Source organism: Epinephelus lanceolatus, chromosome 1 (genome assembly GCF_041903045.1).
Source record: "Epinephelus lanceolatus isolate andai-2023 chromosome 1, ASM4190304v1, whole genome shotgun sequence".
Lineage (NCBI taxonomy): Eukaryota > Metazoa > Chordata > Actinopteri > Perciformes > Serranidae > Epinephelus > Epinephelus lanceolatus.
The window spans coordinates 20,507,530-20,522,422 of record NC_135734.1 but is presented as its reverse complement, the minus strand read 5'-3'; the positions used below and the strand labels follow the sequence as shown (position 1 = coordinate 20,522,422).

The 14,893-nt window shown below is 42.7% G+C and overlaps 1 protein-coding gene across 2 annotated transcripts in view; it reads right to left on the bottom strand.

Annotated features, from left to right (window-relative positions):
- Positions 1-581: 581 nt before the first annotated feature.
- The window catches only part of LOC117257493 (vitamin D3 receptor B), a 32,090-nt gene continuing 17,778 nt past the window's right edge, over positions 582-14,893 (bottom strand). For both annotated transcript variants that reach the window (XM_078167141.1, XM_033627726.2), the window contains exons 3-10: positions 14,405-14,552; positions 12,273-12,403; positions 10,812-11,008; positions 9,200-9,299; positions 8,025-8,205; positions 5,465-5,616; positions 2,154-2,270; positions 582-1,490 (exon numbers count right to left, since the gene is read on the bottom strand). In XM_078167141.1, the coding sequence (XP_078023267.1) occupies positions 1,237-1,490; positions 2,154-2,270; positions 5,465-5,616; positions 8,025-8,205; positions 9,200-9,299; positions 10,812-11,008; positions 12,273-12,403; positions 14,405-14,550 (1,278 nt within the window). In that variant the 5' untranslated portion in view covers positions 14,551-14,552 and the 3' untranslated portion in view covers positions 582-1,236. The remainder of the gene's footprint in view (positions 1,491-2,153; positions 2,271-5,464; positions 5,617-8,024; positions 8,206-9,199; positions 9,300-10,811; positions 11,009-12,272; positions 12,404-14,404; positions 14,553-14,893) is intronic.

Genomic DNA, 14,893 nt, shown 5'->3' with positions numbered 1-14,893 from the left:
GCTTTGGCCTTGATTTACTATTCCAGTTAGATTTGGCATCTTAGCCCTTTAAAATCTGTGATAACATATACTGTATATCAATACATAGGCTTGAGTAAAAGGTGGTGGTATAACAGTGCTTAGGATACATGTGGTAGTAATTAACTATTTACAGGGAAACAATTAAACAAAAGCCAAGAAGAAGGAAAAACAATTTCAAAAGAGAGCAACAAGCCATAATGCAGGCTCGTTCTGATTGACAAGTTAGCAGTGTAAAAGTAGCTAACACATTTAGTGGCTAATTCTCACCTCAAAACCAGGCACCCCAAAGTCCTATCAAAACCTCACTAAATTACAGACTATGCTCTGTACTCTGCAGTATAAACCTAAATAACGAAAGTTTCCTTCATAGGCTGTGAGGCTAGTCAGACAACTTGCTAGCATGTCGAGAGGCTGCACACGTGAAACGAGCCGTGGAGCAGCGCGGTTATTTTTAGGTACTGGAAGCTTTTTGAGAAAGTAGTTGACCATACCTTTGGTGAAAGGCGAAAGGCATGTGTTTGAATTGTATACATAGTCATATACATATGCTGCCTTGGAGAGAAGCAGATGAACAACAAAATAAAAAAAAGTTCTGGAACACCAAAAACTCAAAAGGTAATGTGCAGGCACTGCGTTTGCACGATGAACTGAAATGTCCTCCGTACTGTATCTAAATTGTTCTGTGTAAAAGTTAGTGTTTCACATAGGTGATGTAAAACAACCCCAGTAAAACAAAGAGGTAGCTCAACTGAATGGCTAAATGAATAACTGAGTGTGTTTGTTGTGTGGGTGTGTGTACGTCACGTACACACACAAAATGTCCAGGCATTTGAAGCAGCGGTTTGTTGATTTAAATACAGACAAAAACACTGTATATAGGCAGAAGTTGTATGTGTAGCTCAATTTGTATTAAATGACGTTTCCTTGTTTACTGTGTCTCCTAACATCTGCTTTCTCTCCATACAACCTTGGTCTGTATGCCAAGATAGACTTCTTTAGACGAGACAACACACTTATACACACACACACACACACACACACACACACACGCACATTCGCACACACTTAAAACACAAACTTTTTCTCTTCCACTTGCTTCATACCCAACACCTCCATTTAGTCCATCCAGCACATCCTCAGCTCCCTCCCTCCATTTTTACCCCCAGGTGGGGGTCTTGTCTCCAGCTTCCTCTCCGCCACCGAGGCTCAGAGGTTCTAGGACACTTCGCTGCCGAACACCTCCAACACCAGCGGGGTGAGCTGCATGCTGTGCTCCGGCTGGAAGGACAGCGAGCGGTACTGTTTGGAGTGCTCCTCGTTGAGGCTGCGGAGGTCGGCCAGCTTCTGGATCATCTTGGCGTAGAGCAGCCGTCCTCCTGGGTGGTGGAGCTGGATGTAGGCCTGCAGGGTCTCTGACAGCCGGTCCTGGAGGGCTTCGATCCGTGCGTGATCCTGCACACCTGGGCGGTCTGCAGGAGGGGAGGGGAGAGTCTTAAGATATTTATAGCTGTTACACAGCTAAAAGGCAACCAAGATTAGCTGTTACATCTGAAATGTTTTGGAAAAGTAAGGATTACAGTGCAAGTGTTTACTACAGGGTAACACTTATCTCACAGAACAATCAGTCCGGTTGTAAATTACCATCAACGTGCACGATCTTTGTGTTTACTTCTACTGTTCTGGTCAGGTGGCTTGCTAATTTTAGATTAGGGGAGCACATCCAATGAATAATGAGGTGCCTTGTATACACACAGGAATGCAAATATCCACTCAGTTACACACGCCTGCATGCATAACTATACGTGTATAATACATGCACTGCATCTACGGTGAACGCATACCATACGCGAGTGTGCATTCAAATAAAGGCTAATGCTCGTGAGAGACACGAAACTCTTCAAGTGATCTGCACGTCAATGTGATTTATGTTGACTGACAGATGCAAACAATGCTTCGGATAATCTCCAAAATATACATATCAATAAAATATTTAAGTTGATCTTGTGCCAAAACTAAAGCTGTAATGAATACATTCTCTACTGGAATAAAAAAAAAGCAAAGAAGATCACTCATAAACAATTCATCATGACCCTCTATATGTTCCCTCCTCCGCACAGTCAGACCCACGGTACCTGGAGAAAGCAAGCAGATGGCCATCAGCAGCACATGTTCCTCCTCCCGCAGGTTGAGCTTCTTCAAGCCCACCTGGAACTTCACCAGTGGCTCCAGCAGCTCCAGAGTGTGGCCCGCTAAAGAGGACGCAGCACATCATTACTGTCTGTGCAGCACATAGAATCAGCTCCACACTATATCACAGAAGAGAGGCCCCCCAGGGAACGTTACCATCCCGCTAACTTATTAATATTTCATTTTGCCTGTTGGAATCATCTCTGGTGAGGAGTTTTTTTTCTTGAATGCTGTGCGTTCCCACGTTTATTTTAAAGGAGAACTGCCGGCTGAGAATTTCTTTTAATTAGAAAATTTGAATTGGATCAGTGTATATGCCATCTCTGGGGGGGTGTGTGTGTGTGTGTGTTTATGGAGATGCATAAATGAGAAGGCATACAAAATACTGATCAAAAGGCTCCATTGATTAATATGACTACACCTCCATTTCCTATTTCTGTGGCAGGGGCTGTGTACTGAGCCTGAACGCTTTCTGAGCACAGACTAAATTGTGCCTCTAGCATTAAATATGTTAGCATCAAATTATTTTTTAGATTAGAGATGCAATGATTAATTAGCCAAACATCAGTATTGGCCAATATTCAACTTGTTGACTGGCAGTAACCTAGGTTTTTCTGTTGTGTCGCAACAATTTTGTGCAGACGAATAGATCATGACGTCCCAGAGACATCCGAAATCTGTTTGGGACAGACAGGGATCTTCCCTGGGACGCCGTCAGGACAAAAGGACGTAGCAAAGTCACTATCAACGCATCAGGGAACGTATCTTATTGTTTCCCTGATAATGCTAACAAATCCGCGTAAAACTCGGCAGGAGGAGAGATATTTATCGTTAGCTGTTAGCGGTCGGGGGCGAGACTCACATCTAAAGAAGATAAATTATGTTACCATGATGTGTTTAAATGCAATCTTGCAAAATTTAGTTTAGGGTGAGAAAACTGAATGAATACAGCTGTTTAAAGGAGAGATTTACAGATGTTTTCACGGCAATATAAAAAAGATATTAAGAGAGGGAATTAGGGTTTATTATATATATTAAAAAGGCTTTTCATGCAATTTTTAAAAGATGGTTTTCATGTGAAAGAAGGTTATATTAAAGGCTGTTTCATAAATGTGTCTGATTGAATTTGTGGTCATTTAAAGTCTGCATCATTAAAAAACAGTTAAGTTATTCTTCATAATGAAGATTTCTTAGTTTCCCAGGCACAAAATAGCCAAAAAAACAAAACAAAAACACAAATAATATCTGCCCAGAATTTCAGTGCATCCCTATTTCAGATAAATTAATCCTTGTAATTAATAAATCAATTGAAGTTGGATAATTACTTACTTTATGCTGTGTCTCACTAAGAAACAGTCTTGGACATCTGTTTGTGTTAACACAATATTAATGACTGGTGGATTGTAAAGTTGAGTTTAACAACTTTTTTCTGGAAAAAGTATTAAAAAAATGTCACTTTGAACAGAAACTCAGGTATCGGACATTTTAATGATGTACAGCAGTAACTATAACTGCAATGTTGCATTCAAAATCTTACTAATGAGTAGGGGTGGGGGAAATTTCTGATCCTTAGATGCATCGCGATTCGGACGTGGACGAATCTGAATCGATTCACAAACATCCAAATTTCGATTATTTAAATCTGTTAATTAGAGTAATACAGAAGGTTCTAAATAATGCAGAACTAAGAAGCGCGGTACGTGTCATCTCCGGGACACTTTGGGATGCGCACCTGGAGCAGACACGCCGACATGCGCACAGAGGAAAACAAACATGGCTGACCGCTACCCACCTTGCCGTGAGAGCTGAACAGCTTCTTCTAATTTAAAAGCAGATGTGTGGAAATACTTCGGCTTCTACAACGTTGATGGTGGAAGCAAACTGGACAAGAGCCACGTTATATGTAAGCTGTGTCGTGCTAAAATAAAATACTTTGGCAACACAACAAACATGAGAAGCCATGTAACTCGATTCCACCTGACGGAGGAGTCAGGGAGACGGCAGGCTGGTGTTGCTGCGGCAACTAGTGGCGCTACCGACCAGAGAACAGTCAAGGAAGCAATTAGAAAGCTGCCACCCTCATCGGAAAAGGCGAAGCGAATTACGAAGGCCATCGCGGCCTTTATTGCCAAGGATTTGCGTCCTTATTCTGTCGTGGAAAATCAGGGATTTCGAGCACTGCTGCATACACTGGAGCCCAGATACACCATCCCATCCCGACGCTATTTCACCGACACTCTACCATCAAACCAAAACAGAAGTCACGGCCTCACTGTTGAAGGCAGGTAGGTAGGAACGCAGTTACATGTGATGCGTGGACGTCTGTCGCCACCGAATCATTTGTTACTCTAACTGCGCATTTTATCTTGTGATTTAAGATACCTGTTGTTACCTTTGGTTCCGTACAACGAAGTTGTAACTTTCCAGTTTGCACGCATTTCCATTTATATGTTTAATAAAATACAATGGAAATGAATTCAACTCTTTCTTATTACAAATGCACTGTTTTTAAAAATTGCAAGTGTTGAATGCTTATTCAGTGAGAAAAAAAGAAATGTGTGTTGTGAAAAAGTGCATCAATATACATAAATTAAAGATGCATCAATAATCGTTTTATAATCGAATCGTAGCCCCTGAATCGTAATCGAATCGTGAGGTGCCCAAAGATTCCCACCCCTACTAACGAGCTGCCACTATGAAACAAGAGGCAGAATTAATTTGAACTTTGTTTTAACATGTTTGTATACTACCGATTACTGTATGAGAAAACATCTGCATTCCGTTTATGTTCATGTCAACTCCTCAGGGATATTTTAAGAAGAGCACAACAGAGCAGCTTCTCCTCGTCCAGACAGTGGTTGTTTTGTGTGGTGAGCAGGTCAGGAGTGACATTCTTTGGTTGATCCCTGAGAGAGGAGTCTTGTTTGAAAGGCAAATGAAAGCCTTGCCCACAGGGGCCTCTGTGGATATGTTAGACTGGTTTAACAGAAAAACGTGTATTAGCGTCCTTTTCCTATGGGCGTGCACACAGGCGACTGCCAGTAACCTTTCTGTACTCCCACACTAATGATCCGGTCACTTCCTTAACTCCAGGCTGCTTCCGTCGCGCTCTGAATAGAAGAGTTAATGTGTAACAAGTGCTTCTTTTCTTCAGCTACCAGCTGAACAAAATGAGTTGACGAACGTGCATATGCATAGTCCTGAGCATTAGCTTGTCTTCACTGCAGACTGTACACGTGGCGGGGTTTACACTGACCTTTGGTGACATCGCTGATCTGGTATTTAAAGTCAGGCCCACCGCAGCTCCAGGACATGTCTTCCAGGTTGAAGCTCTGATTTGAGCGCAGCATGATCACCTCGATGGCGCTGGACTTGAGCAGAGCAATCTGGTCCTCTGCAGTCAGCTCCCTGCAGGGAGAGGAGATGTCACCTGCTACGTTAGTGAACCACAAATAGCAAATTATTAAACTAATAGTCCTCAGATAACCTTAATCGTGCAGTGCTGGTCATGTTTAATTTTACAGCAAAGTGATCCAGCAAAAGGTTAACAACATATCTGCAATATGTCAGCTGTATGGTACATCTCATAGGATTTTGCTTATCAGTGGTTTACTGACAACAGGTTTAAGGTCAGTCAAAGTCTTCCAAGTTTATCAGATAGATGCTCTGCAGGACGACAAAACATCTAAAATATTTCTCTCTGTTTGCTTCCTCCTGCTGTAGTGGGTCTCACTGTACAGAAAATTCATTTGATAAAATCAAAGTCATGCTGTTTTAAGCGTCATGGCTGTCATGCTAAAATCCTGCATCTAGTAATGTTATGAAGTTTTTTAAATGTTTATAGAATGACACTACTGAACTAGCAGGAGACATAAGCTGATCCCTGCATTTCTTCAGGGGAGGTCTGGGGTATTTTTCAGGGCTTTAGGGAGCAGATCATAAGTGGACAAACATTCCAAAGGTAATCTGAGCACGTCCATCACTCGCTGCAAACAGGAATGACAACTTTCAGGAAATACAGGCCCCGACTTGTTTTAGCCTCGACTTTGGGGTGACTCCCCCGAGACAGTGAGTGTTCTGTCCCTGTCAACACACTGAGAGACAAACACACTGAAAGGTGGCAGTAGCCATGTGAGGAAGGCACAACGAAAAGGCCTCGGCCAGCCATTGTGATTTTGCCTTTACAGTCACAAATAATGTGCTGGCTTGTGTTTTCCACACGTATGCATATTCCATTTACTCAGCTCTATTTTCAAGGTTAAGATATTGCATTCTCCCTCGTATCTCTTAAGAATCGACCTTGGGCCATTCAACCTCTAACACAAAAGGACAGTTTCCTGCGATCGGTCAATCACATGTTCTTCAAAAATGTGTGATCATCAGATAGACAATCTCAGGGTGTGCATGCGAGACAGACAGGTCGCTGCCATGTACATTAAGAATGTCTTCCTCTAAAGGTTAGACAATCACCTACTAACACACTGTGTTAGTAGGTGATTGTCACACAAAGGGCTGAACTTCACACTCACAACATAACTGTGGCAAATGTATAACCTCCTGCAGTGAAGGAACAACCCAACATAAAAAGATTTTCCACAATGTGTTAGCTATCTGTTATATACAGTATCAGTAATCTGTGGCCTTTAGACCATAGCATCACTGTGGCACAATATCGACTAATGGGGCAGAAAAACAAGTAGGTGTACAAAGTCTTCGATGCACAATTGGGTCAAGAGTCACTCGACGACATGTAAACACCTCTATGTAACACTGATATCCAAAACAGCACAGCCTGAGACTGAAATAGCAGCATGACATTATCAGAGACTAATTATTTCTGTTAACGAACAAATTTTCTTGCCATTTTGTATTGTAACTGTGAATTTGATAAGACAGTAAGTGTGTTTACACAGACATGAATAACTGGTTTATAACTGTGTTTTAAAAGTATCCTATTAATGTGTTTGAGCATGCAAACACCACATCCTGTTTTCAGAAACCCAGATACACATTATCTTCTTTATTAAAAACTACAGTATGCTGCTTGGAGTACTACAAAGAAAACCCCACCGGAATAGTGACATGTATTACACCTTGCCCCAGTTATTGAGAACTGCCGACTGCCCCTGCAGGCGCAACTTTGGCCAAATGACGTAACAGAAATACAAACAATGGTGGCAGCAAAAGCATCTTACTTCTGGGGTGATCAGAAAACACAGTTTTTGTCTTCTCGTAATGAAAGCTGCTGCATATTTTAATTCACCGCTCGCCTGTCCCACATGGCGGTAGTGACAGTGACAGGCTGGAATCAGCGTAGCTGCTATCAGGAATAACATTAGCTCAGCACATAGTGTGTGTGTGTGTGTGTGTGTGTGTGTGTGTGTGTGTGTGTGTGCTTTGAGACAGAGAGAAGGAAGAGATGATGGTCGGTGTTCAGAGCAGACAGCTATTGGTGATCAGAGCGGAGAGGAAATTCACAGCAAAGTTGTCAAGTGGTAGTAAATGCACAGTAGGTTGGGTTGTTTTTATAAACATCACAGGCGCCTGCCCATATAGAGTGCAGTAATCAGTAACAGAGTAACTAGTATTTTACGTGTATACCGGGAATATGAATAACCCCATTTTTCTATTCTCATGTAAACACCATATCCAGAATCTGACTATATCCAGGAATAAGCCTCATAAATGGGTTATTCATGTCCATGTAAACACAATCAATCTTTTTCGTCAGCTTTGGAGTCAAATTCTGTCGATAAGGCATGTTTTTTTCTGGCTACACGCATGCGCACACAGAGCAGACAGACACAGACACACACCTGAACCCAGGGATCATCTTGGCAAAGCCAATAACTTTCTGGATACTATAGGAGACCAGGTCAGCCAGGTGGGGCAGCATGGAGAAGCTGGAGACCTCCTCCTCGCTGGAGTCAGGGCTGCTGCCCTGCTCGTGGTACATCATCAGCAGGTTGTTGAAGTTCATTTTGGTGTCTACTGACTCTGCAATGAGCAGGATGAAGACAGCAGAACAGAGAGGAGGCAAGAAGAGAAAAAAGGGGGGGAAGAAAGGAGACCGTATTAAAGAGGGGAGAGAAAAGCATTCTTACACAAAGCATCACAATGTCACACTATTCCTCCGGGTATAGACACGCTCTGTGCTGAGAGGACAGAGAGAAATCATGGAACAGAGAAGGCTTGTTGACGGAAAGGATCATCTGAAAATACACGAGTGTCAGGTCAGTAGGAGTGAGATGAAAGCTTGGATGACAGCTACGACAACATGTGAAGCATGCAGAGCTGGCCGGGGTTGTTTTGAGTCATTTGTCTCCGCTGAGTGTTGGCGGTAAGCCACGTGACCGTGTCCCTCGCTGTGTTCACTCCATTAGTGATGGATGCATTAATGAACTGATGTTTACTAGTAGGAGTCAGGTGTCTGGGGGGAGAAGCAGGTTATTCACAGAATTTCCGCTGGATTCTCAGAAAGCAGCATAACAGATGCGCCAGCAGCAAACAGCTGAACTGGAAAACACGGCTGTCTTAAAGGGATAGTTTGGACTTCTTGAAGTGGGGCTGTATGAGGTAGTTATCAATCATTAGTGGAATAAGTAGTTTTACTGCACAGAACATGGGAGTTGCTGGTCTACCGCTGCCTCAATCAGTTAGATTGTGAATCCAAACTAACCTTTAAAAACAGTGAAGTTAAAAAAAAAAAAAAAGTATCCCCTTAAGGCAGGCATTAACTTTCATGACAATATTCTCTCGAAACCTGTTGTGTGAGATAGTATTACTTTCTAGTGAAGGTTAAGTTGATTTCCTTTAACAAGTCAGTTATAATTCCAGCGAGGTGACACTTATCCTTCCTTCTTTAAGTAAAATTTGTTTCTAGATGATTCCTATGACAGGAATGTGCAGGACAAACTGTTTTTTTCTGTAACCTTGAACAGTCACTGTTTTCACCTCATTTTGAGGAAAGTCTCCACACTGTGTCTCTTACCTGGAGAGTGACTGAAGGAGTCAGAGGACGCATCAGACAGAGAGTGGAGAGAGGCAGCTCTACTGGCGCTACGCGTCACTGGGCCCTCGCGCACAGGAGGCTGGGCAGGAGAAAAGGACACACATAAAGACACTGGAGCATTTTCAAGTAAGTCCAGTCACCAAAAATAAAAACCATTTCATGTGATCTTGGAATATTTTACATTTATGCATTAAAATAAAAGCATTTCACAATCTCACACACAGCTGGTCAATTTGTGTTCAGAATTCTGAAAAATACAGAATGTACAGTTTTGTTAAATATCTGCTGAAACAATGGGATGGAGTTACTCAACTTGAGCATGGCTGAGATGGAAATCTGATATAGAATAGTCAGCACCACTACAGGTTAGATGACTGAAAAGATAGAGGTGTTTTGGATGATCACACATAGTTTCGGAGGAAAAATGGGCCACTGGCTTTTGTACGTAAACATTACAAAACATAACTGTTGTTGATGAGCAGTGGGACAAAACTGAAGCAGAGGGAAATTCCGATGTGTGTAAACAACACTGATGTGGTGTGAGTGTGCTGATAAGGTAAACACCCCTGTGAAAGTGACAAACTGCCAGTCTAAGGCCCAATCCCATTTTTAAGTTATTAACCCTACCCCTTGTTTTCGAGTTCCATCTTGCCCTTCAGAACAAGATTACAAGGGGTAGTAGGTCAAATCTCCCCCTAAGAAATAGAACAACCCTTCAAGACCCTGAAACATCATCAGTAGTTGACGATGCAGGCATTCATGTAAACAGACGGGACAATCCTTTTGTGGTTGTCAGGATGCTAACAATTAGTTCACACTATCAGTTGCTCATCATCATATAAAAAAGCACAATGCTTCATTACTAGGCCAGCAGTGGTGATCTGTAGGCTAATGCTAGCAACCCGTGCTCCTACCGTGCCAGTCTGCACTGATATTAGAGGAGCGGTAAAAAGCATAGCAACTTAGCTGCTGGACTTGAGTTAAATTTCGGTTGTCAAACGCCATCAAGGGGGAGAGATGCCACGTAGAAATATTACAAAATGTGGGACCATTGTGCACAAATCTGCAATAACAATATAGTGTTAGCTAGCTGGCTAGTTAGCTATTGAAACATCTGCATAATGGCAACTACTGTTGTTATAAATAAAAAGACCATTAAACATTGAAACAACATTAAACTGAGATAATACAATGCTTATCGTCATTTTAAAATCTTTATTAATTCAATAAATACATTTGTTGGTGTCTTTTGTTGCCATCTTTCCATCGATTTCTCACAACACTGATGTGTGCCTCTGAGGGAACTGTATTAGAGGGCCATGTAGCCCTGACACATCGACCGAATCCCTCTATCCCAGCAAGGATCCAGACACCCTACCCCTCTAAGTGTATCCACAAAACCGAGGGGTGAGGCTAAGTTGCAGGGGCAAGGAGTATACTGGGATTGGCTGTAAGCAATATAATTGCTAATATTGCTCTAACAGAGCTGAAACTGCATCGCAACAATATCAGCTGTACTTCTATTTTGTCATTAAGTCCCATGAAATTTGTGAATAGAAATAAATCTGGATAACTATATAAAGACACAAACCCTGAAGCGGCAGAAGTCAGAGTAGGAGTCGTCATATGTTTTGTGGTGCGCCTCCACCAGCGTGGCGATGACCTGACTCTGTTCCTCACTGAGCCGGGGCCGCCGCGCCTCCTTCTCTGCTTCACGCTGCGCTTCCTCGTCCTTCCTCCGTTGAATCAGGTCCTTCTTCCTCTGCACTTCCTCATCTGTCAGAATGACTGAGGGTGCGATTATAATGAGACAAAGAGGGAACGAGAGTGTTAGAACTGTAAACACACATGGGAAAATACAACTTAAAAAAAAAACATGCTTGGAGAACACAGTTTTCACATAAGCAAAAAAACAGGTGGTGTACTTGTGTTTTACATTGTGATGACAGCTATGTCAATGTGGTGTTGGGTGGTGGTGGGGGGGTTGTTATTCTCTGGAGGAAGAGAATGGGAGGGGACGGTCCATATGGAGACCCCTGCTGCAATGAACAAGTGAACGCATTGTCTTTGTTCTGTTCGCTCCTTGTTGTTCTAACCACTGAATTAGCTCACAGAGACAGAGAGAGGGAGCTAGAGCCGGTGAGAGAGAGAGAGAGCCGGTGAGAGAGAGAGAGAGAGAGAGCCGGTGAGTGAGAGAGAGAGAGAGAGAGAGAGAGAGAGAGAGAGAGAGAGAGAGAGCTGGGTCTCAACAACATGCTGCTGTTTTTGCAACAGCAATGCCACTGGCTCCTCTCCGCGTACAGTAAATCGCAGTGTCGGTGCCACCGCTCTTGTGGTGTTCCCAGAAACACTGAGGGGAAAGAACATTCAGCTGGAAGTGAGAGAGGCCTTTGCTTAAAAGAGGCCTGGGGACAATATCCGGATATATCAGGAGAAAACAAGAAAAAAAGAATGTACCTGCTATTTGCAGACCGTGAAAATAAACAAGACTGTGAGGAAAGAAGAGGCCTCACTAGATTGTACATAACAGCAGGTGTTTAAACTTCAGATGGAGTATACTTACTCCATACAATGTGGGGAGGCTCCACTCGTTCAAACAGAGCATGTCAACATGCTAATGGGGGCAAAGACCCAGAGATACTTGACCTCAGTCCAAATATTACATAATATATACAAGAGGGACAGTAGGCCCCCAAATCTACAAACAGCAGTTGTGTAAATCTTACTATCCATCCAAAAAAAGAAACAAGAACTGTGGACTAAATGTAATTTATACGCAGTATATCACTGTCTAATTTGTGTAAGTGGGAGGGTGGTGTTGGATGAGTCCAGGACATAGTTTTGATCCACATTCAACAGTGCTGGGCAACCACAAACACTGTCAAAAACTTACATAACATAATGGTTTGTACAATCTAACATGATCATTTATTACAAGCACCATGCATCTAACCCAAAAGAGTTACTCCACATTTAGCTACATGTCATAAATCACTAGGTGTAGCGTTAAGAGTGTTGCTCTGATGACATATGGGTCACCTGTCATACTTACACTCTTTCATCATGCCAATGTCCACACAGCGTTTGAGCCTGCATGCCTGGCAGTGGCGCCTGTTGTCCTTGGTGATGGTGCAACTGCCGTTAAAGGGACACGTGAAGGTGGCCTTGCGCTTCATACTGCGCCTAAATAAATTGTATACATTTTACAGTCTGTTAAAATACACACACATGTAGCAGCTTATAAACACACCTAAGTATAATTCAAAAATAAATCACTGAAGTTATTAAGAAAAGAGTGTGTGTGTATGTGTGTGTCTGAACATGTTTGTCACTACGTTGATATGTGAGCTCTGGGCAAACAATCTGAATGATTTGGAAGAGGGAAAGGGAAAGGGAAAAAAAAAAAAAAGGGCACTGTAGCACCTCTGACAAATAATAATCATGGTGGAACTGGATAAATATTTTTTGTGCTTCAAGCCCGGGACTGTGAGTGAACAGCATAAATATGGATGTGTGCCAAGGAATCCAGGGGTAAAAGATGAGTCTTGCCAAAAAGTGACGCAAAGCGTAGTGATTTAGTCAATGAGGGACAGTATGTCTGATCATTTATACACAGATGTGAGCAAAAACACACAGTGAAGCATGCATGGGGAGAGTTCAAACATGGGCCAGCTGAGAGACGAGGAAGAAGATTATTAAACATCCGTCTTTTTCATCCTCTCCCTTTAAACACCAACGCTGCCTAAAGGAACAGACGTAAATGGGCGGATACATCAAACACAAACAAGCTCGCACAATCATGACTCGCTCTAGTTTTGTCTTTGGTCAAATTGGAAACTCGTGTGTATCAATAGCCGTCTTTACACAGCCTGTTCAAGGTGGGAATGTTGTGTTATTCCGCCGCCTATGGCTGCAACTAACTCTTATTTACATTGTCGATTAAATGGTGATCAGAGTTTTCCCACAGCCCAAGATGATGTCCTCAAATGTCTTTGTTTGTCCTCAACCCAAAGACACTCAGTTCACTGTCACAGACGAGTAATGAAACCAGAAAATATTCATATTTAAGAGGCTGGAAATAGAGATGTTTGTTTTGTTTTTCGCCTAAAAAATATTACTCAAACTGCTTTATCATTCATCTTCTAACCGCTTCATCCTCGAGGGTCGCGGGGGGGCTGGAGCCTATCCCAGCTGACATCGAGCGAGAGGCAGGGTACACCCTGGACAGGTCGCCAGACTATCGCAGGGCTGACACATAGAGACAGACAACCATTCACACTCACATTCAAACCTACGGACAATTTAGAGTTATCAATTAACCTAATCCCCAAACTGCATGTCTTTGGACTGTGGGAGGAAGCCGGAGTGCCCGGAGAGAACTCATGCTGACACGGGGAGAACATGCAAACTCCGCACAGAAGGGCTCCCACACCCGGGATCGAACCAGGAACCCTCTTGCTGTGAGGTGACAGTGCTAACCACCACACCACCGTGCCCCCACTGCTTTATCAATTATCAAATTATTATATATATATATATATTAATTGATTATTTTAACAGTTTAACTAGTTGATTGATCATTGCAGGTCTGCTACAAACACATAATGGGGGTGGGGGTAGGGGGCATTGTCTGTGTGTGACTGCCACCACACTAGACTACAACGCTGCTGTATTACTCGTCACACCTCATAATGCTGGCGCTGTTTGGTTCAGTGCAAAAAGCAAAACCGGCGAGATGGCAGATCGTCTTTACAGCATTATTGCGGAATTTCTGTTTAAAAAGACCTAATGATCCGGCAGCAGCCAAGGCATTAACTACAGGTCCGAGCTCATTTGTATTCTCTACTTGCTGCTGGGCATTAATGCAAATTCGGATGTTGTCAGTGGTTTTGTGTGTGTTCTTATGTAACTGTGGGTGGTAATTACATTTAATGTGCGTGTGTGTGTGTGCATGTGTGGGTGGCCATTATATATGCAAGTTCAGACCTGTGTTTGTATGCTAATGTGTACATGTGTCAATAACTTTGCAGTCGATATGCATGGCTTTGTTTTTCAGCAGGGTGATATGAGCAACCGTGCTGCTACACGAGGCCTGCTCAGTCTGGTTGTGTGTGCATGCACTGAATATGTCAATCTGTGTCGACTTAACGGCAGAGCCGTTACATTACATATGCATTTGTGTACCTGAAAAAACCCTTGCAGCCCTCACAGGTCATGGCATTGAAGTGGAAGCCGGTGGCTTTGTCACCACACACGCCGCAGATCCGCGGCACGTTCCTATCGAACTCATCAGGGGCCAGAGTGGACGTACTCACGACTGTGGACTCCATCACTACACAGAGAGGGGGTTAAATGGAGAAAGACAAATTACAGAGAGGAAAAAGAGAAATTAAATCAGCTCCTGGTTGTACAAACTGTTCACTTGCTCAATAACTTTGCCACCAATCAGGACGAAACGAGAAAAAAAGAGAAAAAACATCAACTGGGCTGCCAACTTCTAACATCTGAAATAAATTTAAGGATATTACATTAAATTATAATCTGTTCAGTGTTGCACCTCACAAGATATATGAGAAAAGAATAATAAAAGTCATTTAAATAGAACTACCACAATATTGTTGATTAGGTGATACTATTTCAACCGTCATCTGTTTTTTTTCTTACAAAGTTGCT